Source organism: Dendrobium catenatum, unplaced genomic scaffold (genome assembly GCF_001605985.2).
Source record: "Dendrobium catenatum unplaced genomic scaffold, ASM160598v2 fragScaff_scaffold_895, whole genome shotgun sequence".
Classification (NCBI taxonomy): domain Eukaryota; kingdom Viridiplantae; phylum Streptophyta; class Magnoliopsida; order Asparagales; family Orchidaceae; genus Dendrobium; species Dendrobium catenatum.
In genome coordinates this window covers 2334-28249 of record NW_021319357.1, presented here as the reverse complement: position 1 = coordinate 28249, position 25916 = coordinate 2334, and the positions used below count along the sequence as shown (strand labels likewise).

At 37.3% G+C, this 25916-nt stretch overlaps 4 protein-coding genes across 4 annotated transcripts; 1 reads left to right on the top strand and 3 right to left on the bottom strand.

The window, feature by feature from the left end:
* Positions 1 to 4098: 4098 nt before the first annotated feature.
* Positions 4099 to 5153, top strand: LOC110095198 (zinc finger protein ZAT3-like). The gene has a single exon (XM_020820634.2). It carries the CDS (start codon positions 4230 to 4232, stop codon positions 4938 to 4940), a length of 711 nt encoding a protein of 236 aa, XP_020676293.1. The 5' UTR covers positions 4099 to 4229; the 3' UTR covers positions 4941 to 5153.
* A 99-nt stretch (positions 5154 to 5252) lies between these two features.
* Positions 5253 to 7725, bottom strand: LOC110095197 (pentatricopeptide repeat-containing protein At2g17210). The gene has a single exon (XM_020820633.2). The coding sequence runs from the start codon at positions 7584 to 7586 to the stop codon at positions 5409 to 5411; it is 2178 nt and encodes a 725-aa protein (XP_020676292.1). The 5' UTR covers positions 7587 to 7725; the 3' UTR covers positions 5253 to 5408.
* Positions 7726 to 8266: 541 nt separating this feature from the next.
* LOC114580251 (probable galacturonosyltransferase 3) lies at positions 8267 to 10438 on the bottom strand. Its single transcript, XM_028697185.1, has 4 exons — positions 10111 to 10438; positions 9708 to 10042; positions 8678 to 9623; positions 8267 to 8571 (listed from the first exon to the last, which is right to left on the bottom strand). Exons 1-4 carry the CDS (start codon positions 10195 to 10197, stop codon positions 8296 to 8298), a joined length of 1644 nt encoding a protein of 547 aa, XP_028553018.1. The 5' UTR covers positions 10198 to 10438; the 3' UTR covers positions 8267 to 8295.
* A 67-nt stretch (positions 10439 to 10505) lies between these two features.
* On the bottom strand, positions 10506 to 14496 carry LOC110095200. The gene is made up of 4 exons (XM_028697182.1): positions 14344 to 14496; positions 13158 to 13234; positions 11711 to 11768; positions 10506 to 10667 (listed from the first exon to the last, which is right to left on the bottom strand). The coding sequence occupies exons 1-4, from the start codon at positions 14362 to 14364 to the stop codon at positions 10506 to 10508; spliced, it is 318 nt and encodes a 105-aa protein (XP_028553015.1). The 5' UTR covers positions 14365 to 14496.
* Positions 14497 to 25916: the final 11420 nt, after the last annotated feature.

The window sequence follows — 25916 nt, the reverse complement described above, 5'->3', positions numbered from 1 at the left end:
ACATCAAACTCCTTTAGAGGTAACACCATTAGTTTAGATTTTAGAATCCTATTTGTAATCTCAATTTCACACTTATAGATCTTTCCAGCTACTAGAAAACTTAGTGAGTAACAAAATAGACAAGCTAGACACTTGCACATCCAAAATCAAACTCATATCATCCAACACATGTTCAAACAAAAAAGATTGTCTTACCTTAGAATTGAATAAAAGACATCAAAATAAGCAAGAAATAAATTATATATTTGTAATTATATATAGTACCTCCTTTGCCTCAAATTGAGTCAAATTATATAATTTAGGTTGCATCAGGGTTACACTGATAATTAAAATCGACTCTTACTGAGGTACTCTAGAGGTCTCACCGACTACTATAGAAGGGGTTGACTACTGCCTATAACTCTGACTGCCCTAACTTTGCACCTACCTTTTGACACTTTCTGCGAGTATTACGCCATCTTATGACCTGACTGACCACATCTAAATCACTCATCCATATACATAAAATTGTGACTTGTATGCTTCCTCTAATGAAAACTACACATAAAAAAAAACATTATTAATTAATACAAATCCTTTAATACTCCTAGATACAATAAATCCTCCCCTCCTGAAATCACCAAGCTCTACTATGGACTTCTTTCCATTGAATACACTCCTAGAGGGCTCTCGTCCAAAATGATTCATGCTTGCATCTCACCACAGTGGGGTGGTCATAAGTCATTCTTCACTACTCTAGCTCATTCTATGAGGTTTAAAAGTCACTAATATAGAATATATTCATGGGATGGCTCAAACTTTCCTTCATACCTTGCAAAAATTGATAACACTTCTCCTATGGAGTACTAACCAACTGATTAACATATCTGACAAGAGTTGTGAACTCTGCCTCACACTACATCACTGTCTCTCTCCCTTGCACCAATCTTAGAAAGGACTCTTGCATGTGCTGGCTGGAAGATGGTAGCACAAACCAACTTTTGATTGTCTCCATAAACTTCCCACTGATCTTTGAATTTGTCCCTCCCTGGAATTTCTCCTCTTACTAGCCTACCCATTAGCTCTATGCTTCCCCCCATCCAATAGAAATATAACCAATGAAGCTTTTCTGTCATAAGGACACTACATACTATCAAACGAATTCTATATATCATGAACTAGTCTTTAGCTACCTGAGGCTCAATTGTACATGGAAAATAAGGTGGTTTCAATCTAAGAAATAACAATAAATACTTGTCAACTTCGTGTCCTTTAACTTCTACCATCTAACCCTGAGCATCACTCATTAGTTGAGCCACTAACCCAACAAACATCATTATTAAATCAAAATTCATAGCCCGCACAATACTTTGACTAATTATAGCATAACCGAAACTTTATCTATCAATCGCCTCTTACTCTTGGGGGTTTATGACGCAGCAACACTTTAATCTATATTAAGAGTAAGGGCATTCAATTATACACATACTTAATAAAACTAACAAAAAAGTTTTACTCGAGAATCTAAACTCCTTTCCCCTACTAACAAAAAATATTTCCTATAACTTTGGTTATAGCTCTCAATCCTTCCAAATCATTGCTCTGATATCATCTTATGACGCCATAGGATCTAATGGAATGCTTTGATCACTTAAACCTATAATTAATTCACTCATCTATTAATCAAAGATAATCATAGCTACTAAAATTCAAAATATAAAAACAAATAAAAATAATTTTTATTTTATCAAAACTTAGATACACAAATCAAGTCAACTTCCAAATGTCTGTATATTAGAGTAAATAAACTTGAACTACAAAAAAAATTAATATCTCAAACTCAGAGGATCTTGCTCGTACGCTGTTTGCTCTACCGGACGCTTCCCTTTTCTAAAATATTAAAAGAAATAAAATGATCACAAGTAGTTCAATAGATTCCCTTCCTTATCCATCCTTGATATTAGTACCCAATATAAATTAGTAAATAACACGATGATATAAAGACTAGCAAAAAGAAATTGAATGTAAACATAGATTACCAAAGTTTCAGAGTATATTTAATTTCAGAATTAACATTTTTTCTTTTCTAGGCACTTGCACAATTGTCAATTATTTATGCATTCATAATATTACAATCAATGCTCCGATATTCCAATATATTAATTAATATTTGTTGCTAAAAAATTATACCAAGAAATATTTTAATGCTTAAAGCAATTCATATAATCATTTATTTTGTATAAATATTCAATTAGATGAATTAATAAAATATTTTTATTTGAATTTTCTTAACATAATTTTTTTTTTACTTGAGTGTACCATTTCTATACCATCATTAGTACGTTTCAACACGCGGAATTGAACACCATTGTCGGAATCCGTCATTGTGGCCAATTCAACCGAACACGGAATACGACCACTGATCTATTGACACGTTCACCTTCTGAGACTTTAAAAGAATAGCTTCGAATGATCCTAATTAAATTAAGCGCTTATTTTTTCTTAAAAAGTGAGCGTGATAGCGACATAATCATAAATATAAGAACATAATCATGAAATATTAGCTTGGAAGGGTCTATATGTAGTAGTAGCGTTTGCAGAGAAGGTTGTGAAGATGGAGGAAGAGAAGAGGAGGAAGAGAGGAGGAATGGAAACAGAGATATTGGAGACCATTGCCTTTGCAGCGACGGCGGCCCTTTTCATCTCCGGCATGAAACTTTTCCTTTCTCTTGTTTTCCGGCGATGGTCGGCCACCACCGCTGCACCGCCTCTCCTCTTAAGCCTTCTAATCCACCTCATCGTTGCTTCCATAGTTTTGGTCTCTATCCACCAAAGCTTATTTACTCCTTCCAACCATCGATATATGCGACGCCGCTCCCATCGCAGCAAGAGGAAGAATAGCTCTGTTAAGGAGAAGAATAAATGGGAAGACGAAGAAGAAGAAGAAGCTGAAGATAAGGAGGGAGTTGATGCAGACGAGCTTAATGCAAAAGTAGAGGCTTTTATAAAGGAATTCAGGCAGCAGCTTAGAATTGAATCATTTTCTTCTAGATTTGAAGCTTCTAATTAATTAATACTCATTTTCTTCCTGCTCCAGTACTCGATGCTAGTTCAAGCTAATCTGACTCATTAACTCAGCAAATTTATCTCATGAGTCATTCATCGAGTCAATTTGGAGTTCTATTGACTCACTTACACCCCTAAATAATTTTTATCATGATTATAACCATTATATTTATCTTAAATTTTAGTCAATAATATTTATCATGGACAAAAGAGACTCATCTAACGTTTTCTTACTCTTATGTACTTGCCTATTATTTAATATATAAATATATATATATATAACTATTTAGGAAAAAATTAAATGCTAAGGCTAAGCTCACCGTACAATCATACATGATCAATCATGAGGGCTTCGTTTGGTTATACGACACTTTTGTAAAATATAGTTTTTGAAATATTGATTAAGAGAATGAAATTTTCTAAGCGAAAAGCAAACAACAAAAAAATTTATCAAAATAGTAGAAAAATAAAATTCCCTAAAAAAATATTGTTATAGAAGCGTCCCATCAAAACAACAACAAAAACATAATTTTGAAAAGCGTCCTCTCAAACAAGGCCTTAGACGTCATTTGATTAGGCTTAATTTCTCATTTTTAATTTCAAGAAGTAGAAAATAGTTACTTTTAAATGCTTTTATATAATTTCGTTTTACGTAACTCTCTTTTTTTATCGGTTATAAAAGTTATTTGATTTCTACTTAATTCATTTCAAACTCAGTGTCTAAAAATAAGCATTTTAAAAAATATTACTTAAAGAAAATTTTATACTTGAAACCCCTTTTTCTCAACATTTGTTTCTAAAATTTCATTTTAAATAAACAACAATCCAACCAAACAAAGCCTTAGGCCCTTAATGTGCTAAGCAAGTTGGAGCACAGAGAGGAGGCATGCCATCCTTTGCTGTGCGACACATAAGTATGGTTTCATTATTGGGTCCAAAAGAAGAGTGAACTAATTCAAATGAAAACGGCCTTCCAGTATTAACCGCCAGTCCGCCAGCAAGAATGGAAACGATAAAACGACTAATCAAAATTTAAAACAAGAAGAGGAAGAAGAAGAAGAAAAAGGGGAGGAAGAATGGACGCATCCATTGACAGAAAGGCGGCTGTACAAATAATTTAAGAATTCTTCCTCCGTCGGCGCTTTACCTGTTCTTAAATTTTAATTAATCAGAAGCCCGGCCTCATGAATCCTTTCTCTGATTCCCCTGGCCCCAGTCGTCAGCCATTCTCCCCTTCTTCATCGGAATCATCATCTTCCTCGTCTTCGTTGGAGGGAAGGAGATATGCGGTCGCCGCCAGTGTGGAGGAGGAAGATAAATCTATGTCCGTACAGCCGGAATGCTATGTTTGTGGGCGGCGGTTCGGGACTTGGAAGGCTCTGTTCGGGCACATGAGATGCCATCCCGATAGGGAGTGGAGAGGAGTTAGACCCTTGGCGGAGGGAGAAGAAGCTTGCAGAGGAAGGAAGAGATGGCGGCGTCGGAGGAGGCAAGAGGAGGCAACAGCGGCAGGAGGATACGCATGCCGAGAATGTGCGAGAGTGTTTAAGACGAAACAAGCGCTGGGAGGGCATAGAGCGAGTCACAGGGGAGTGATTGGATGCAATACGAAAGCCAAGGAGACGACGGTGAGGGTGGGGCCAGCAGCGGCGGACGTCAGAGGAGAACGAGGACTAGGAGGAGATGGGAAGACAGTTGCTTGCCGAGTGTGTGGACGACAGTTTTTCACTTATCATGGGATGAGAATTCATCAGAGAGTTCATCGTGAACGACCAGGAGGGGAAGTAGTGGCTAGGAAGACAGAGGAGAAAGGGTTCATTGTTGATCTGAACCTTCCGCCGCCGCCGGAGGTTGCCGAGGAGGAAGATAAGCAAGCTGGAAACAAGCAGGGATAGTGAGATTTTAATTTCGTAGAAGAAGCTTCAATGCCGTGGGTATATATATTATTATTCATAGTTTACATTGGCAGACTCCTTTTGAATAGTTTTTTTTTTTATTATTGCTTCTTTAATCTGCTGTGTAGAGAAAATAAACTTTTCAAATTGTTGTAAAAAATAGTTTTTTTTTTAATTTTTTTTAAGCAACAAAAAAAAACCCAATGATTTGAAGTTGATGTTGTTCAACTTCAATAGAAAATTTGATTTTGATAAATAGTTTAATGTATTCCACAAATGCAATACGTTATACTGAATTTGCATGTGCCAAAATTAGCTTAAGAATGGCTCATTAGCTCATCAAACGAATAAGACTTTGTTTGAGATGGCTTTCTAACTGATTCTTAAAACAATTTTTTAATAAAAAATAAAATTTTTTAACTAAAAAGCTGCTTTGAAAAGTAGTAGAAAGATCGTCTCAAACGAAGCCTAAGTTTCATCATTCGGCCATTTTATACAATCATGCAAGAGATCAACCATAGAATATATCTCTTCAGTCATAAGGTGTGATTCATCCCAAGAAAGAAACCTCTTGGCATGTACCAAGCTATAACCACTGACAACTCTCACACCTTTCTCTTTCATCAATAACCTCAACCTTGCCGTCTCATCCTGCAACCCTGCCATGGCATACATGCTCGAAGAAAGAACATATCCCGCCGAGCGCAGAGGCTCCAACTCAAGAACATGGGATGCCACATTTTCTCCAATCTCTCGATCGCCGAATCTTCTGCAGGCACTGAGCAGAGCACCCCAAGCAGCAGGAGCAGCCTCCACCCCTTCTTCAGACATTCTCTTGATCACCTCAAAGCCACCCACAACATCTCCAGCCCTGGCTAGCATGTCCACAATACATGAATAATGCTCCATTCTAGGCTTTAGATCATAGAAATCTTCAGACATCCTTTGGAATAACAAGAGACCTTCCTGTACTAAACCTCCATGACTGCAAGCAGACAAAATGGAGAGCATTGTGACACCATTTGGCTTCACATTCTGCACTGTCATCTCCTCAAGAGCAGCGAGAGCCTCCCTTGCACAGCCATTCATCCCAAGGGCCGCTATCATTGCATTCCAAGACAGCAGGTTTTTTTCAGTCATTCCTCTGAAGATTTTCCTGGATGAATTCAGGCTCCCACACTTTGCATATGCATCTAGGAGTGCGGTTGCGACCGATAAATTGTGCGAAAAGCTGCTCCGAGCTGCCACACCATGCACGCATTTGGAGAGCTTGAGGTCTGCAAGTGTAGAACACGCTTCCAAGAGGCTCAGCAGGGTGACGGAATTCAGTCCATGTCGTCCCAATCTCATCTGGATGAAGAAAGCAACAGCTTTGTGAGGTTCGCCGCAGTGTGAAAACCCAGATATCATTGTGCTCCATGAGACCACGTCTCGGCTTCGCATTTGCCGGAACAGTCTAAGCGTCAGTTCCATGAGCTCGCATTTTGCGTATGCATCTAATAATGAGTTCATCACGAAATTATTCAGCTCAAACAGCCTGCGGATAATTAGAGCATGGATCGACCTGCAAAATGCTTCCAGCCCAAGCATCTTGCAAGCTTGCAAGAGGATAACAGCAGTGTATGCATCACCCTCGACTGCCGCCTTTTTCATTGATTCAAGCAATAGCAATGCTTCCATATACTTGTCATTCTCAACCAACCCAGATAAGATACTATTCCAGGAGACCAGGTTTGTCTGAGCCATCTGAATAAAAACCATGTAGGCAGAATTCATATGAAAGCATTTTGAATACATATCAATGAGAGAATTATTGATGAACAAATCAGCCTCAAATCCTCTTTGGAACACATGGCCATGCACTGATCTTCCATAATTAACATCCCCAACAAAACTACAAGCTTGAAGAACACTAACTAAAACAAGGCCATCCATTTCTATGCCATCCTCCATAGACATTTTTCTGAACAATTGCAATGCATTGACTGCACCCCCAGTCTGAACATAACCACTGATCAGCGAGCTCCAAGAGATGACATCTCGTTCAGAGATTTCATCAAATAGCTTCTGCGCAGACTCCACATTATTACATTTTCCATAGAAGCTCACTAAGGAATTCTGAAGCGAGATATAAGATGAAAATCCACTCTTAACAATGAAGCCATGAAAGCACTGACCTTCTGTCACAGCTTTTAATTTCCAGCAAGCCTGAAGAACAAGGACCAAAGTAGACAGATTTGGTACAAAGCCGCAAGCCTTGGCTTCTATAAATAAGCACAGACCAAGCCGAGAATCTCCTTGGCTCAAAAAACCATGAATCAAAGCATTCCAAGAAACCGAGTCTTTCCACAGCATTTCATCGAACACATTCCTCGCACAACCTTTCATGCCCAGTTTCAAGTAGAAGCTCATGATCGAGTTGCCTGCGGATGTGTAGGAATCGAAGCCCGTTTTGATCGCATCGGCATGAGCCAAAGTTCCTTCTTTTACTAACTGAAAGTTTGCACAGTGCTTGAAGAATGGATGAAAGGCTTCCAATTTCAGAAAAGAAGCCATCTTTGATTCATAATAGCGAAAGAAAACTTGATTCTGGGATGAAAATTCTCCGAGCAGAAGTGAAGCATGAGATTTTACTGGGACACGCATTCAGAATCAGAAGATGACCAACTGCTTCAGCTTTCCAGAGCATACCGAAAATCTTAGTGGTTAATTTATTTTCCAAATTAAATTGAAAGAGTCGATTGAATGATTTTAATAAATATTTTTATGAAACATTTTAATAACAAATAGTTCACAATCGAAATAATTAGTTTCTTAGTATCATTTTTTTTATGTATTACGCTTCTGATACTATTAATTAATAAATTCAAAATATTTAATAACTTTGGAATCAGTAAAATAAATACTAAACATATGTTGCAATATCAGTAATATTTTCAGTCTGAGATTTAAAACTATTAAATTTATATAAAATTAAAAAATCTACATGAAGAAAAAGAAGCTATTTAAGATATAGACCGAAAAATGCTTATAAATCAGAAACAATATATTTTTTTAGCATAATAGCATTTTCTATAGACCTGAAAGTGTCAGACAATGCATTTGCTGCCAGAAGTTCGCTTAGCTACAACTTTCTATTATGCATTATTAAAAAAAAAAAGGTTGACAAATGGCCAGAAGAAAGAATAAAGAATAAACTTTTCAAGATTAAGGCTCCATTTAGAACGGCTTTCTTACTGCTTCTTGAAGCAATTTTCTAGCACAAAAAATAAAACTTTTATACTAAAAAGCTGCTTTACGAAATAGGAAGAAAATCATCCCAAACGAAACCATAGTGTTTTTCCTCTAGTTGAGGTCATTGAGCGATGGAGCAGAACTGTACGTAGGGGTCATTATAATTCACAAACTTGGACCAATACATCTTATACTTGATGATTGCAAGATCCAGCCAAGGCTTATAGTTGCCATTGTAATGAATGACAGCAGCATTCTCAATCTCTGAGGGGTTGATTGCAGGATCGTAGCCAAGACCAAGAACATGCCATCTTCGATCAAGAGGATATGTCAGGTTGTAAAAAGTGATCAAGCCCGGAGGTAGTGAGCCCAGCTTCCACAGTTTTCGATCCACATTCTGTACAATAAAAAGTCCTTTAAAATAGATTGAATTGAAGCAACTTATTAAATGCAAATATATAGAATATGAAAATATATCCAAAGAAGCTAAGAGTTTTTCTTACCAAGTCTTGCCAGTAGTGATATATTCCAGTAATATTTCGCCTCTTCCATTCAACCAAGTCAAAGATGTTCATGCCAAATGCCCAACCGCAAGCCTGTGGGTTGAAATGATTTGAAATTATTGGGCTTGAAAAATTCAAGTAGGTATCAAATCTATGAAAGCTCTCTTTGCAGGTCTCCACTGCGCCATTTACCATGCCTTTCATATCTATAGACCAAATAGGAGTCAAATCCTTTTGCACAACTATGTCATCATCAAGGAATAGTATCTTATTAAGCTTTGGGTAAACCTCAGGCATATAAAACCGAAGATGATTAAGCATAGACAAGTACTTTGGATTCCTATATTTGAGATTTTCATTCTCAGTAGAAAGTGATGAGGGATGATTAGCTTTAAAGTAATATTCTTTGATTCTTGCCGATTCAAGCTGGCGAAGAACTGCACAGTAAGATGAGTTGAGCCATTTGAATTCATCGATGTTTTGCACTTCTATTGTTGCAGGTGAAGGAGGATGTTTGATGAACCACATTCTCATAGCAGCAAAATTCAATCTATCAGTAACTATGTGAAAGACATGCTTCTCGGGTTCCTTTGCATGTACTGCAGTTGAGTTAACTACCACTGATGTTGCGAGTACATTATCCGAGAATATAGCGTAATGGTACAGCGATGGATCACTGAACTTGCTATTATCTGATAGTTTTTCAGTATGGTATCTATGCAAGTAGTAATCAGTGGCCAAGTATAAGGGAAGACAATGGAGTGGTCTAGGAACCGTCTTCGCCGCATTCTGTATCAAAAATGTGCTTTGCTTTTTAACAACATTTATGCTACTTTCTGCAGACTGAATCATGGCTCGAAGCTTTCGATCCACCACTTCGCAATCATAAAGAGCATCTTTCGCAACAGATAAAGTATGACCCATCGCTTTAGCGCATTCGAGAGCACTGCATACAGAAAAAGAGGTCTCCAGCAATTATTAACAAGAATTGCTAGAAACATAAAACAAAGGAAAAGTTGACATAAAATACTCTTGTTGCATATCAGCATCTATGCTTGCATCTTCAATGGCATGTTGAGTTTCCCTAATGTGTTTAAGAAGTAAATCATAAAGATCTATCTTCTTCATAGAATGAGCTATGCTGGCATATACTTTCGCCATTACAATCTGATCTTTCATGAGCTTCAAGAGGGAGTCAGAGATTGGATTCTGATATTCAATTCTCCATATACCGTATCTTCCTCTTGTTGTGTTGTTAAACTGCTTGGAACGTTTAATAGCTCTAGCTTCAATCTCGAGTTCACTTTCTTCACTCATATTGATCAGCTCTGCAGCTCTCTTTTCTCTCCTCCTTTGTCTCAATCGCTATAGAAAATAAGCATTAGCAAAAATAAACCGAAAAATAAAATAAGGATATGGTAGCAAGCGTTCACCTGTCTTTTAAGCTTTAAGGGGGTGATGGAATTGGTTTGCTTTCTCTGATCAAAAAAAGGTCGAATATCATTTTCTGATTTGCTCATAGTTTTCTGAGGTGGCAACTCTATCTGAGAATTTGATTAAAACATTAGTTTTCTCCATAATGAAAATAACGAACTAACACTATAAAATCCTTGAAGTGAAAAATGAGAAGTTTCCAACCTAAAGTATACCAAATTAAGTTTGCATGATAGGGTAGAGTTGTGAATATAAAAGCCTCGCGATTTCATCTTCGAATATTAAAGAAAAAAAAAAGTTTCTCCTGTTTTTGTATGCTCAAGGAACTACTTTTTATGCCTCTCTTTTTTTTGGTATAATTGCTATGTCTATCTTATTTTATAAAAAGATTGATCTAATGAAAACGGGCAAAGATTACCACTTTAGCTTTTTCAGTTGCATGTTTCCCATCATCAGGATTCTCCCAAACCCAGGAAGAAGATAAATCTCTTGAATTTATTGTACGCGTCCGGACACCACCAGAAACATCAGTATATAACACAGTTATATCAATGCCCTGAAAGAATTGAAAAAAACAAAAAATAATTTAGAGCATGGATTAATAATCATAGTGTCCCCAGTCAAGCTTTCCATTGAGACACTATGTTCCTGTTAATTAAACAATAAATCATGGATGAACTACTAACAAAAAAGGAAGATGCCGAATGTAAGAGTAAGCAACGCAAAATATTAGTAACGGACTAATCGATAAAAAAAGAAAGAAGAGAAAAAGGTGGATGGATAGCTGGAAATAAAAAGGTAGCTTATGGTATTTGCAAACACCAGTAACACATTCATGGTGTAGTATCATTGTAACCTTGTCGGCATCATGCAATAAAAAATCAAACTTCAACAGCATTATTGATGCAATGCGCCATCATTATAAAGCATCACATCATCAACATCCAACACAGCATTAAATCGGCTACAAAATATTATTTGATTTATTTTACATGTAATAAAAAGGAAAGCTTATTTTAGTGGATTATTTCAAAATAAAGATTTTATATGAAAGATCCAAAATTATTCGATTTGATTGTATTTTGATTAATTTCCTTTTATTTATCTTTCCTTTAAATGAAAAAAAAAAAATTCAAGTGATATGAATACAAGCCTCCCTTCTTTTATCCACCAAGCAACTTAAAGACAATTCATCCTCATCATCTCCAAACCATCACATTCATCATCTACATCACTTATCTACCACAGATGATTGAGTTTTTACTAATATATAAACTAAGAAGTGCATGCTAATACATGTATATATTAAGAGTATTTGTAAATAGCAAGTATCATTTATGCAATTTTTATGGTTTTTTTTGGATAATATGACCGGATTGTTAATTTAAGACGTACATGTACAAGAATGTATTCACTTACAAAAAGATCCCAAAAAATGCAGCAATAGAAATGAAAGCATACATAAGTAGTACACCTAAAAACATGAATCAAAACCTATCATGTGGAAGTGTGATACTGTGATATAAAAAGTTTAAAGGAAACAAATTTAACGCCAACTACTAATATGTTCAGAAAGATTAAAAGGAAACGCTTTAAAACCTTTTCGTTATCGCAATTCTCACAGTTTTTCTGGCCATGCCCATTGTCAGCTCTTAGACTGCAAAGATAAATTATCAAGCACATTAACTGTAGGTTAAAGAAAGAACAGTCAACTTTAGAATAATGTTATAATAATCTCTATCAAAGTTTTGAGTAATTGTATAACTACCATGGTGTTCTAAGAAGACAAAATCAGTGAGAAAATAAATTGCTTGCTTTTGATGTCATATAAAGCTACGATCTGCTCAGCCCCATACGCATAAAGGGAAACTCCAAGTACAATAATTTCCTTAGTATAATTTGACGCTACTTTGATGCAATAATTCTCTGATTCTACTATGATGACCGAAAAAGGGTACATGCACCTGAGAGAACATGGAACTAGCAAAGGCATGTTTACAGATGTCAGCAAACTAAACTCAAGTGAACTAAGCCATAATCCAACTTGGTTAGACTCGAAATTATACAAAGGGAATGAGTTAACAAAGACAGAAAATTCCACCTTATGCTATGGTTTCTTTAGTCGTGAGAAAGCTTAAGGCTATCTCAAGCTAATTTAGAACTCTGGACATTTGAGATAGTGAAGTCACCACAGTTCTAACAAAGTTCTTTTAGTATAAGAGCGCTCAAGCTAAGCCATATTCCAACTTGTCTCGACTTAAAATTGTATCAAGAGAATGAGTTAGCATTAATAGAAATTTTCAGGTATGTCTTGCTCTAACCGTGAGAGAGCTCATATCTATCTATTCAATTACAATGTTTGAAATAAAATTATTCTAAATTATTGTAGCATTTATGGCCGCTTTTATAATTTTATTCTATTTAAAAGTAATTAATTTTAGAATTATTTTTAGTTTGAATTGGATGACAAAATTTTAAGGGTTTTTTTTATTTGAGTTGTGAATTAAGTTTGAATTTTGAATTTCAATGTGAAATAGGGGTTTTATCGCATGTAATAAATAATAAAATTATGTATTTATTAAAATATTCTCTCTAGAGAGATGGTCTAGAGCAATTGTTAAGTTGCCAATTCTGAAGTCCCTGAGTTCAAGTAACAGAAACAGCCTCTATGCAAAAATAGGTATAACTCCACATACATCCTCCCTAAACCCTACAAAGGCATAAGCTCCAACCCTCTGTGCATTGAGTACGCCAATTTACATGAAAATCCTAAATTTTCCAAACAGTGTTTTTTTCCCAGGGCAGTAGCATAGGGTGATTCCTAGTATTTTTTTACAAGGGAGAATATTGCACAGATCAAATACGATATGCCACCACCAGCTTCAAATCAATAAGTTATGAAGAAACAATTTATGAAATTTCATTCATTATAATTCAATTATAACATATTAGAAAATAAAAAAATAAAAAAATGAAAAATAAGAACAAAAAGCAAATTGATTATCTAAAGAACTAAACTACAACTGATCTCCAAATGGTAACTTACACTTTTGAATCACCCAGCTTCATACAGAAAAGGCCATCTGACATTCCTGATATAACTGTAGACAATAAAATTATAACCTGTAAAATTAAAGGAGACTAAGTGGTTGAAACACAATGCCAGTTATTAAAATAAGCTTCAGCTATAACATAAATCAGCCCCACACAGACTTCTTCTTAAAGGAATGAATTATGAAAGAACACAATTTCTTAAAATAAACTTCAGCTATAACATAAACCAGCCCAAAACAAACTTCTTGTTAAAGGAATGAAATATGAAAGAACACAAATACCAAAGATTCATCACATCATCAGCGCTAGCCTCATCCCAAGTAGGGGTAACATAAAACAGTGGCAATCCAAGATGCAAGCAATCCTGCAGGGTTTATTTAATTCGTAATGCTACCAAAGTCTATGTATAGTAATTGCATTCCATAAAGTAGGTTGTAGACTAACACTATACAATAAAGCTATTGCTATGAAACTCTAAGCCGCAATGAAAAGCGATATTATCAACTCATCCCAAGAGGAATTTGTATAGGATAAGACTAATGATGCCTTTCCGGAGAGGAAATCACTTAAAATAGTTTGATCTATTGAACTTTATCAACAATCAAGTAGGCATTCCACCCTAGTGATCTGACATATTCAAAACTTGAATTATTGTTTGTTATAGGCCGACTTCATTACTTCCAAAAGAAAACGCATTGCTTCATTTGAGGACTCACAAATATAGGATTTGGAAAAAATGCACATCATAAATGTAATTAAGAACTTCATAAATTCACTCAGCACTCAGCAGCAGATATTTATAAGAGCTCAATTATGCACGTACAAAGCACCACACAAATAAAACCCGAGTTCTTTCTCCAGAAAATGTCCGTAATAAATTCTTGAACAAAAAGTGAGATGCCATAATTTAAAATAAGTTAAACAAGAACATTCGTCCATCTTTATTAGCATAAAGAACAACCAAAATAATCCTATTGGCATTCCCTCACCAATTTCCATAAGTACAAAAAAAGTCATTTATTTTCACAAAACAACACATCATTATTACCTATACTTTCAGCCATCACGTATCTCTGTTTTGTAAGATAGAACACAAATTAAACATATTGTTTTGTTTTTTTAACTATAGTGCAAAAATATAATTAAGTGAATCAGAATATTAGTGTACCGGAGAGTACCAGGGCTAAAGACTTTCCCATGCTGATGATTCTAGATATCACATCAACTGTTACAAGTTGTAACTTCTATGATAAAACTATTTGTCACTGCAGAAATAATGGCATAAATAGGCCAGTCCTCGTTGAGTTGAGCAAAACTTTAGAACGGAATCACCTGTAGAAAGAACAAATCTGTGTTATATACTCTTAAGATTCAGACGGATGAATTGACGTGCTAAACATATTCAACTAAAGAAACAGCAAAAATCATCTCTACACTTCTATTAAGTATTGACCATGTCATATTTGTCAGATGCCTAAAATTTCAAATCCGTCAAAACTAGAAAAGAAAAGATAAAATATGGTTAGCTGGGTGGATAACATCTAGATATAAATAAATATTCAAAAGAAAACGTTACAATCCCTCTTCAGTTTTATAAAACTATGACTATGCTGGCTATATACTATGGATTAGAGTGATGGTAGTAAAAAAAGTCATTTACAGCCAAGTTAAGAGTGAAAAAAAAAAGACGAAGTTAAAATGAATATTAGAAAAAACTAGAAAAGATAAATTGAGAAAGAATTATAATAGAAAGAGAAAGTGAGTTGCATCTATTAAAAATAAGACAATGCAAAAGTAATTCAAGTAGTTTGGAATGAGGGAAGAATGAGAATTCATAGGTGGGATAAGGCTAATTATAATAATGAAAATTACCATCGCTCGTCACCCAACCCTTGACAACATACAATTCTTACAAAATTTTCTCGACATAATGAACTTGAAATACAATGTGTTTTTCTCACATTGGTTGACCTTCCACCAATTCAAGATAAAAGAAATAATTAAAGGCAAATCAATCTTTATTATAAAAACACAAATAAGTAATTATGTAGAATAAAGCAATAATTGTAATCAAATTCAAGGCTAATAGCTCATAAGCCTTACTACTAGTAAATGTAATATTATCTTATCAAAATACCAATTTTTGAATAGGAAGCAAGGGGCTAATTGGGATAATTTTTTTAATCTTTTGACAAGAAATAAAAATAGGTTTGTTACCTTAAAAAATGTATTAATTTTGGGAGAATTAAGATCTAATACAGATTTAAATCGTAGCATCTCTATCAAGGGAGAAGATAAATAGCTCAAGGAGGGACATCAAAAGCGGGAGGTACGTCGGGCGATTGAGATGATACAGATGTTAGAAGCTTAGGACAACGTCATACATGAAAGAGAGGAGCTTGGGGAGGGTCTTCGAACATGGGTGGTACGAGGGGGGCATTGGACACTTGGGATGGAAAAAGCACCGGACACAAGTGTGAGCTCCAAAAATTCGGCCTCGGCCTCCACTCGCTTTTCTTATTTGGCGAGGGAGTTTTAACGAACTAAGTTCCAAGGTAAATTTTGGAAGGCAGATATATTAAACAAAAGTAGTACGAAAGGGACATTGGACGCTTGGGGATGGTAGCGACGTCAAACGTTGGGATGAGAAGCTTGAGGAGGATCGCCGTATGTGAGGGTGAGGAGCTCATGGAGGGTCGTTGAAATTGAGGGCGAGAAGCATGAGAATAATGTGTGGTCTCCTTGGCTCTGCCGATAACCATTAAGTAGCATGACTTTTAAAATTTTTTCAAACCAAGCTCTAGGTGACTGCTTTAGCCCATACATAACCTTTTTTTAACCTACACATTTTGTTACCCCTAGATTGTTCCTTGAATCTTGGTGTAATCTACATAAATATTTATTTCTCAAAGTTCTCGTTTAGGAATGCATTTTTGACATCCAAATGATCCAAATGCCAGTTATATTTAGCTGCTAGTGAGAGCAGGATCCTCACGGTATTCATCTTGGCCACAAGTGCAAAAGTTTCTCAGTAGTCCATCTCATACGTCTGAGTGTACCCTTTCGCTACCTATCTTACCTTAAAACTTTCCAGTGCACCATCAATTTTGTATTTCACAGAGAACACTCATTTGCAGCCAACTGATTTTTTCTCTACTGGTAGGTCGATGATCTCCTATGTATTGTTCTTTTTTAGGACATAAATTTCATCTTTCATGGCACTTATCCAAATTTCATTAGACAAGGCTTCAGGAATATCATTAGGAATATAAATATCGTTTAGTGTAACCAGAAAATTTTTGTGTGAAAGTGAGAAGTTATGGAAGGATACAAAGCTGACTATGAGGTACAAGAAATATTTTTTTTAGGAATTTGTATTTATCTCAATTTCAAAAGACGATTCAAATTCTTGGATCAGCTCTGAAGCATAATTCGGATTTGTACGTCTTGAATAAACTTTCACAAACTTCGTATTATCCATAATAGCTTTGTTTTCAATTTTCCTGGCTTTAATTTCAGGTTTAGGTGGATTGGTTTGAGGTGGAGTTGAAGGTCAAGAAGGGCAAGCTCATTTTCCTCATCTTCCTTAATTTCAGTCTCCCCCTAAAGATAAGATTTGGTGAAATAAGATTTTTATTCATCAAAAGTAATGTGAACAGATACAAGAGTTTTCTTGGTAGAGTGATGATAACGCTTATAACCTTTTTAGGTTGATGAATATCCAACAAAGATACATTTGAGTGCTATTGGATCTAATTTTCCTTTATTTGGACTGTGAGTGCGAACATAAGCAGTGCATCCAAAGATTCTGTGTGTAAGGTTGTTATGGGTTCGAAGTTCAAGGTAAAAAGAGGATAGAATATTCATTGGTATTTTTAGTCCCAAAGTTGTTGAACGTAGTCGGTTTATGAGATGTGTCTGTTAGAAGGGCTTCCCCTCAGTAGAATTGGGTACATGGTGGTGGAATAGAAATGCCCTGGTGGAGGCCAAAAAGATGGTCATTTTTTATTTCTACAATTTCATTTTGTTGTCGCATATGAATACAGGAAGACTCATGAATATTACCTTTATTTTGAAAGTAGGAGGATAGAGTTTGGTTAAACTGATTTTTGGAATTATCGGAACAAAATTTTCTTACTTTTACCCCGAATTGACTCTGGATCATGGTGTGAAAAATAGGAAGCATAGTGCTCACATCATATTTATTTTTTAGGTGAAAAATTCAAGAGACTCGAGTGCACTCATCAATAAATGATACAAAACATCAGGCCTCTAAGAAGTTAGAAATTTTTTAGGGTCCCCAGAAGGTAGGAAGGGCTATGATATCTCTCAATTTTGTTTGGAAAAGAAACTCATTTATGCTTGACAAAATCACAAGTTTCACAATGAAAAGATTCATTTTTCAACTTGTAAAAAAAATTTTGTACATATTTTTTAAGACATCAAAAGAAGAATATCCTGATCTAAAATGATAAAGCCAAATAGTATATTTTTTATTAAATAAGGATAAGCAATATACCACTTGAATATCCACAAATTTCATATATGCAATTGCTAAAAAACTATAGCAAAGCTAGTAAATCAAACATTTAATATAAAAGATAAGTATAAAATCAACCAAACCATATAAATCAATTTAAAACGGAAAGGAAAATACAAGTATACAAATACTATTATACATCATTTTAAAAACATTTTACAACCTCAAGAAGATACAAGTCTAAAAGTTAAGAACGCATAACAAATAATAATATATACACAATTGTTACACCATAAGTATCACTCCAAAACTAGCACTGACGAAAAATCTTAATATGAAAAAAAAAATCATGTATAAAGGTAAGAACTTAAATCTGTAAGTAGTGCCAAACTTAAGGATATAAGGAAACATGGAAGAAAAATTTTCAATATGCACAATAATCTATCAATATTAGGAGCAATAGCTAAACATAATCCAACAAGAAAGTGATATAAAACAATAACTCAGATCTGCAGAAGTGAAGAAAAAAAAAAGAATGAAACAATGCATCAGTAATAATAGGAATCAATGAGACAACAAGAACTACAAATGCTCAACCAAAGACAACATTGCTAAGAATGTCACCTCAGGTATCAACCTATCAAACCCAATGAAGACTCTTAGATCCCAATGCGTGGATGGATCATTCAACCTATGCTTATAAGAAAAACGAATAATCACATATCAACTACACATCAAACAGTTAAATCACAATAAAAAGTCTCCTATTGCAATTTAATAAGATTTCAAAACGGTGTAATTTTCCTGGATGCAACATATCAAAAATTCAACAATAAATTCTCAAGATTTCAAAAAACAAAACAACAACGCTATTTTTTTATATGCACAAAGAAAAGAAAACAAATAAAAGGATATTAATAACATTGTCGAAAATAATGATTCATAATAGAACTAAGTATGCATAACACGTGTTCGAGTAATAGCACACATACAGGAAACTGCTTGTCAACCAATGTCAACTAGCTACAACAAAATTCAAATATGATCATGCTCGTCAACCTCAATTCCACCTCCTTTGGTGTCAACATAACCTAGGACAGCACTTTGGGCTGAATTCCAATTTCCACTGCATGGCCACATACTAATGATTAAGAGGCCTTGACATGTCTAGCCAAAGCAATAGCCCCTATGAATTTAGCCACTCTTAGGGGCTACTAGTAGCAGCTTTAACGCAAGATTTAAGTGCCAATCAGTAACAATGCAATTTTAAGGAGTTGTTGGATGCAGGTTTTGAGCAGGATTTAGGCTACAGAAACTTAAATATTTAAGGGGTTGTTTGAATGCAGGATTTGGGCCGGATTTGAGGCAGATTTGAGCTAAATCCCGCCAAAGGGCTAAAAACGCAAAATCAAATCTCACGGTAAATGGAGGCCGCAGTTGACGGAAAAATATCCCTTTTCGTGGTAAATCCCGAATTTACCAAATCCTTCGGTTCGGCGGATTTACGAGATTTGGCCGACGAAGCGCGCCAAAGGGAGAAAGTTACCTTCACAGCTAGCGAGCTTCCGTCGTTGCTTCCGATCAAAATGTCGTAACTTCCGATCCAACAGGAAGGGAAAGTCGTCGAAGGAGCGAAGTGGAATAGCGACGAAGGAGCAGAAGAACGGACTCGTGCAAAACTCTACACATGCGAATGCGAAGGAAGGAAGCCGAACAGCAACGACGAATAGAGCAGGGAAAAGCAAACCCCAAGCAGAAGTTTTTGTCGGTTAACTTAAATCCCGCGTATAAGTAAGATTTACATGCATATCATTTATTTCATGTTATTTATATATCTAATATTTAAAATATTAATATTATATATCTACCGCTCATAAAATAAATATAAGTACTTAGAATAAAATATTAAAATTTATAGGATTTTATGAGTGATATGAATAAGATATACAAGTGACATATTTGATGTTAAAGTTGTATATGGGTGATCGATATTTTTTTAACACAAACGAACAATTCATTCCATAAAAAAGAGCGATTACAAGAACCAAAAAGCAAATGCAAAAACTGAAAGGATGGCAGAGAGATGAAGCCACCGGTGAGCAAGAATGGAGAACTGATGAAAGGAAAATAGTAATTGTATTGAATGAATCCAATAGTTATAGAGAAGTCTATATTTATAAGCTAATACATGTAATTATGTAAATACAGCCATTAGGTGATTTGAGAAGAACCGCTGGCTTGACACTCCCCCTCAAATTGATCATTCTGGGAACGAATGGTTAATTTAGAACGAAGGTCGGAGAAGCGAGTGGTGGTGAATGGTTTTGGGAGAATGTCGGCTATCTGCTCCTTGGACGGTATGTGATGAATGACAATGTTGCCGGCGGTGAGGTGCTGACGTATAAATTGATAATCAATTTCAATGTGTTTGGTGCGAGCATGAAAGACCAGATTCTTGGCTAGTGCGATGGCGGAGATGTTGTCACAGTTGATTGGAGTTGCTAGATGTTGAGGTAGTTGAAGTTCTTCAGCTAGCCGCCGAAGCCAAATCACGTCAGAGGTAGCAGCGGAGAGAGCCCGATATTCCACTACATGAAAACACGGGATTATGTGAAATCCGACGGTAATTAGTGTTTCTGGCGCACTTTCCGGCTCATTACCGGCGCAAAAAACTCTGTGCAGCCGGCGACTTTCGACCGGTAAATTCTGGCGCTTACTGCGCCAGAGATTTGCGTCACATGAGTTCGTCAGTAATTACCGACGTATAAAGCGTCGTTGGTGCGCCAAAAATAACCTACGGTTGGTTTACGGCGCACAAACATACGCCGGTACTCCCCGGCGGAAAATACGCCGCAGAATGCGTCGGTAACTTCCGGTGCACACAAAACGTCGGATAAATCGATATGATTTGTTGTATCGTCGTTTCCGTCGTGTGACCGGCACAAAATCCGCCGGAAACCTGTAGCATTGAAAAAAAATTGCCTTCCCAGCCAACAATCCAATTTCCACACCTGCAAACCTATACAAAAACACTACCATACGACAGATATAAACATAACAGATATAGACATAACAGATATAAACAACTTCAACATATACTCAAAAACATAAATGTTCATTGAAAAACATAAATATCCATGTTAACATTGTTCAATAGCATCAAAGAACTAAAAACATCACATATTGTTCATTAACGCATGATCACATAAGTAAACAAGTTCAAATGACTAAAATGAACTACTGTGAATCTGTGGACTCGTCCTCAGCTGGAGCTACCTCTTTTCCACTCATCTGCTTCCTCATTCTATGCATTTCCTCCAACAACTGATTCTGTTGCTCCTGCATCTGCATCTGCATTTGAACCTGTGCTTGCATCTGAGTTTGCCAATCAGCTTGTGATTTCCTTACTTGTTCTAGCTCAGCTTGAATGGCACTTATTTGTTGAGCTTGTAAGGACTCATGTGAACTGGATGCGAAGCTGGATGCAGTAGAGGAAGTCATCCCCTCGTATGCCTGAGCTTGGGAACCTAAGCCATAAACTCTGTCATGCTGCATTCCTCCGACGGCCTGCGACCAGATGCGATACTCCAAAAACTCCACAGAGCCGCCAGAAGAGCCCTCACCTGATGCGGCATGAGCCTCTCGAAGCCGTTTATACTCCTCATGTGAAAGTAGAATATAAATATATATAATTAAACTAAAAAAAGAAAATATTAAACACATATAAGTCACTTGTTTCTTTACAAACCAAGAAATGATATTTGGTCCTAAGAATGTGCATAATCCAGAAATTGATTTCCGGTCGGATGGATCGGAGGCCTAGTCAGCATCTATGTAAGTTCGGAGTAGGAGCCGGTATGGATTGGAAACCCGAGTTTGGATGTGCCTTTGATGTATCTAAGTAGGCGTTTCAGCAACTGATGATCCTGTTTTGATGGTTTCTGCATATGTTGGCATATGCGGTTTTTTGCAAATGCGATATCCATACGAGTTATAGTCAAGTACTGAAGAGCTCCCGCTAGTCGATGGTAGAGAGAAGGGTTGTGGAAAGGTTGATCATCTGTAGATTGATTTTTGGTGGACGGTGTCATAGGCATCGGTGCGATATTGCAATCCACAAATCCTGCGTCTTGTAGTAGTTTGGTAGCGTAATGTTCCTGGGAAAGGAAGAAACCGTTCGCTATTTGGAGCACCTGAATACCAAGAAACATGTTGATTTGCCCAAGTTGTTTTACTGTGAATTGAGTATTCATTTCTTTGAGGATTGACTGGATTGCGTCGATGTTATTTCCTGTAATAAGGATGTCATCGACATAGATTAAAATGTAGAGGTGAATATTTGATTGGGTAAAGATGAGAAGTGAAGGATCAAAACGACTGAACCTGAAACCGCGTGTTTGGAGGAATTTCGTCAGTTTTTAAAACCATTGGCGTGGAGCTTGTTTGAGTCCATACAAAGGTTTTTGTATTTTGCAAACTGCATTGGGTTGTTGTCGATCCACAAAGCCGGTTGGCTGTCGCATGTAGATGTCTTAAGTTAAATCGCCGTGGAGGAAGGCGTTTGATATGTCAAGTTGATGTACAGGCCATTTACGGTTTATAGCAAGCATTAGTAGCATACGGATAGTTGGCATCTTCGCCAAAGGGCTGAAAGTTTTGTTATAGTTGATGACAAACTTTTGATCATAACCCAAGGCTACAAGACGTGCTTTGTATTTGTCAACTTGTCCATCCGGTTTGAGCTTTGTACAATAGGTCCACTTGCAACCCAAGATGGGCTTGTTGAGAGGCACGGGAACGAGAGACCACGTCTGTTGTCGTTGCAAAGCTTCGAATTCGTTGGCCATGGCTGTTTGCCAGTGATTGAATTTGATAGCTTGACGATACGTCGTGGGAGTAGTAGCGAAATTACTGGTGCTGAGAAGCGTGAAGATTTCTTTAGGCTTGTGAATTCCCGACTTGGATCGTGTTTGCATTTGATGAATTGGGTGGTTAGATGTGCTGGGTTCGGGAGCGATCTCGGTGCGTTGAAGTGAAGGGATGGGAGGAGGTAATTGATGCAGCGATGGTTGAGAATTTTGAGTAGACAGTGTCTGATTGAGATCAACTTGTTGTGTAGGTGGATTGGAAGCAGCTGAAGTCGGGATTAGGAGAAGAGAAGAGGTAGTTGTGTCGGTCTGGGTGATGATATTGTATGGATGGGCAGTGGATTGGTGGAAAGGAAAATGAGATTCGTGAAACACAACATGTCTGGATATAATGGTCTTGTTGGTGAGGAGATTGTGACATTTATAACCTTTGTGTGAGGGTGAGTATCCTATGAAAATGCAATCGTGAGAGCGGGGAGCAAGCTTGTTAGCTGAGTAAGGTTGTAACCACGGGTAGCAAAAACACCCAAAGGTGCGAAGGTGCGAGTAATTTGGAGTTTGTCCGTAAAGGAGTTGAAAGGGAGATTTGAAAGATTTGGATTTAGAGGGTAGGCGGTTGATTAAGTAATTTGCAGTGGATAAAGCATCAGCCCAGAATTTATTGGGTAACTTGGAGGCGTGAAGAAGAGTACGTGTAAGATCAAGGAGATGGTGGCGCTTCCGTTCAGCCAAGCCGTTTTATTCAGAGGTGTGAGGGAAACTGAGCTGTTGTAGTATGACATTTTCTTGGAGAAAAGATTTGAACACATTGCTAGTGAACTCTCCGCCCCCATCTGATCAAAAAATTTGAGGCTTACACGAGTACTGATTGTTAATTAAACTACAAAATAATTTGAAATTCGCAAGCGTTTCATGTTTAGATTGCATTATGTAAATCCAGGTAAAACGGATAAAATCATCGATAAAGACTACGTAATAACGGTGACCGGTTAAAGAAAGTTCCAGCGCAGGACCCCATACATCGGAGTGTATGAGTTCAAAGGGGCGAGAGGTAATAGAAATGCTATTATTAAAACTAAGTTTGTGACTCTTGGCCACATTACAAGATTTGCATAAGAAAGGTGTGGAATCTTGTCTAAAGTCTTTTAGCTGCTTAGCAAGAACTTGTAGTATCCGGCTGTGTGGGAGTCCGAGACGAGCATGCCACAGATGAGAAGAGGAGCCGGCTGTATGGAGAGCTTGATGATGATGAGCTGGAGCTTGACTAATGTAATAGAGACCGTTACAAAGTTCCCCACGAAGAAGCGGTCGATGATCTTGTATGTCCTTAATTTGAAAGCCATTAGCGTCAAAAGTGATAGATATACGATTATCTGAGGTTAATTTAGAGATTGAAATGAAATTATGAGAGAGAGAGAGGGGACATGAAGTAAATTGCTTAAATAGAGCTTATGAGCGGAGTCTGGCAGAGGGAGTATCCCTTGGCCGGAGTTGTGAATCTGTAGGTTGGATCCGTTTGCAATGGAGACTGAATCTGACCCTTGGTAAGCAGATTGATTGCACAGATTTGAATTGTCCGGCATCAATTGAGACGAAGCACCAGAATCAATAGCCCAATCTTGATTGGGGTAAGACTGCGGTTGAGAGCGTGAGGGCCATTTGGGATGGTGGGTGCATACTTGAAATTGCAACGGTGCCAGCAATTTATGGCTATGTGGCCCATTTTGCCACAGATTTGGCACGTTGGTCTCAGATTGGTGTTAGCGGTTGAACCAGAATTTGATTGTGTGGTAGATGGTTGACGCGTATTGGAGGAAGGATTCTTGAAATTGCGTTTCATTGATCGGCCACGGTTCTGGTTTTGAGAAGTGGTGTAGAGAGCGGTTAGACCCGATCCAGTTGAAGATTCCTTGAGCAAGTCTTGATTGATATGCAGTTCTTCACTGCATAAGAGTGAGTACAAATGATCAAGATCTGCCGGGATTGAGGATGTGCGTATGGCCGTTTTGAAAGAATTGTAGGTTGATGGTAGGCCATTGAGGATGTAGAGCACAATGTCCTTGGGTTCTACTTTGGAACCAGAAGCAGCGATACTATCGACAATTTGCTTGATACGAGAAATATATTGTTCCATAGTTTGATCTTTCATTTGCACATGGTGCTGCTCGTTCTTGAGTTGGATCACTCAAGATCGACTCGTTGGCTGGAGACGACGCTCAAGAATCGACCACACTTCTTGGGCGGTGGAGGAGGTGATAACATAGGGAAGAATGGGTGGTGAGATGGTGGCGAACAAAGCCGATATGAGATTGTTGTATACTAGATGCCAATGATCAAATTCTTTTGTGTTTTCTTCAGGCGGCGGTGGCATTGTGCCCGTGAGGTGGCCGGCAAAGCCGACAGCCGTAAACTGCAGAAGAATCTACAGACGCCAGATTGCATAATTCTCGGCAGTTAGAGGATAGGGAAGTAAGTTCTTGATATTAGAGATTAAGAACTTTAGAGAGGCTGGGATGTGAAGATCGGCGAATGAGGGAGGTTCGGCAGCGTTGAGAGAAGAGGGAGGGTGGGAGGTTGTTGATTCTTGATCCCCCATAGTTGGCTCTTGATACCATCAAAGGATGGTAGAGAGATGAAGCCACCGGTGAGAAAGAACGGAGAACTGAGGAAAGGAAAATAGTAATTGTATTGAATGAATCCAATAGTTACAGAGAAGTCTATATTTATAAGCTAATACAGGTAATTATGTAAATACAGCCATTAGGTGATTTGAGAAGAACCGTTGGCTTGACAAAAACAAGAGGAAATAAACAACCCAAGGGCTTAGTAGAAGGCCGAGACTACCAGCTACCCATAAGACAAGCTCAGACCGTCCAATTGGAGAGCCAAAAAGTGAAGCCACCATCCTACAAGTTCAATACCAGGGTTGCCACGAGCCTAGTTGATGGAAAAGTGAGCCCCAGCCACATCGTTGCCCAGCAACCAACAACGAAAATAATAAAACAGAGATCTCCAAAAGCACTGAAGCCCACAGAGAGTACCAAATCAAGAGCATGCACCATCACCAAAAGGATCACCCTACCAGACCAGAGAACATATATCTTGTCCAACCAACCAAAATGCCGCCAAAAAAGAAACCATCACCGACCATGTCTACCCCTTCCACGAGCCCTACCATGAGAGGCAACGGATACAAGAGGTTTATCTCGTAACAGGGAAAATGAATTGCCCGGATCCTCATCTCCAGACGATTCAAAAGACTCAGAATCAAAATAAGTCGAGTCTTGCAGCCAATCTAATTGCACACAAACGTCCAATCCTGAATTGTCTCCCACTTGATACATTAAACTTGGAGGATCAATTAATGTAACAGGTACATCCACAAAATTGTTGTTAACTAAAC

Bases quoted from the DNA above. Each gene is read 5' to 3' on its own strand.
- LOC110095197 (XM_020820633.2), bottom strand. From the start codon at position 7,586: ATGCGTGTCCCAGTAAAATCTCATGCTTCACTTCTGCTCGGAGAATTT.
- LOC110095198 (XM_020820634.2), top strand. From the start codon at position 4,230: ATGAATCCTTTCTCTGATTCCCCTGGCCCCAGTCGTCAGCCATTCTCC.
- LOC110095200 (XM_028697182.1), bottom strand. From the start codon at position 14,364: ATGGGAAAGTCTTTAGCCCTG. The intron at 13,235-14,343 runs GTACTCTCCGGT...TTAATTTTACAG, and splicing joins TGGGAAAGTCTTTAGCCCTG to GTTATAATTTTATTGTCTAC. The intron at 11,769-13,157 runs GTAAGTTACCAT...TTATCTTTGCAG, and splicing joins AAGCTGGGTGATTCAAAAGT to TCTAAGAGCTGACAATGGGC.
- LOC114580251 (XM_028697185.1), bottom strand. From the start codon at position 10,197: ATGAGCAAATCAGAAAATGATATTCGACCTTTTTTTGATCAGAGAAAG. The intron at 9,624-9,707 runs GTATTTTATGTC...TTCTGTATGCAG, and splicing joins GATGCTGATATGCAACAAGA to TGCTCTCGAATGCGCTAAAG. The intron at 8,572-8,677 runs GTAAGAAAAACT...TTTATTGTACAG, and splicing joins ATCACTACTGGCAAGACTTG to AATGTGGATCGAAAACTGTG.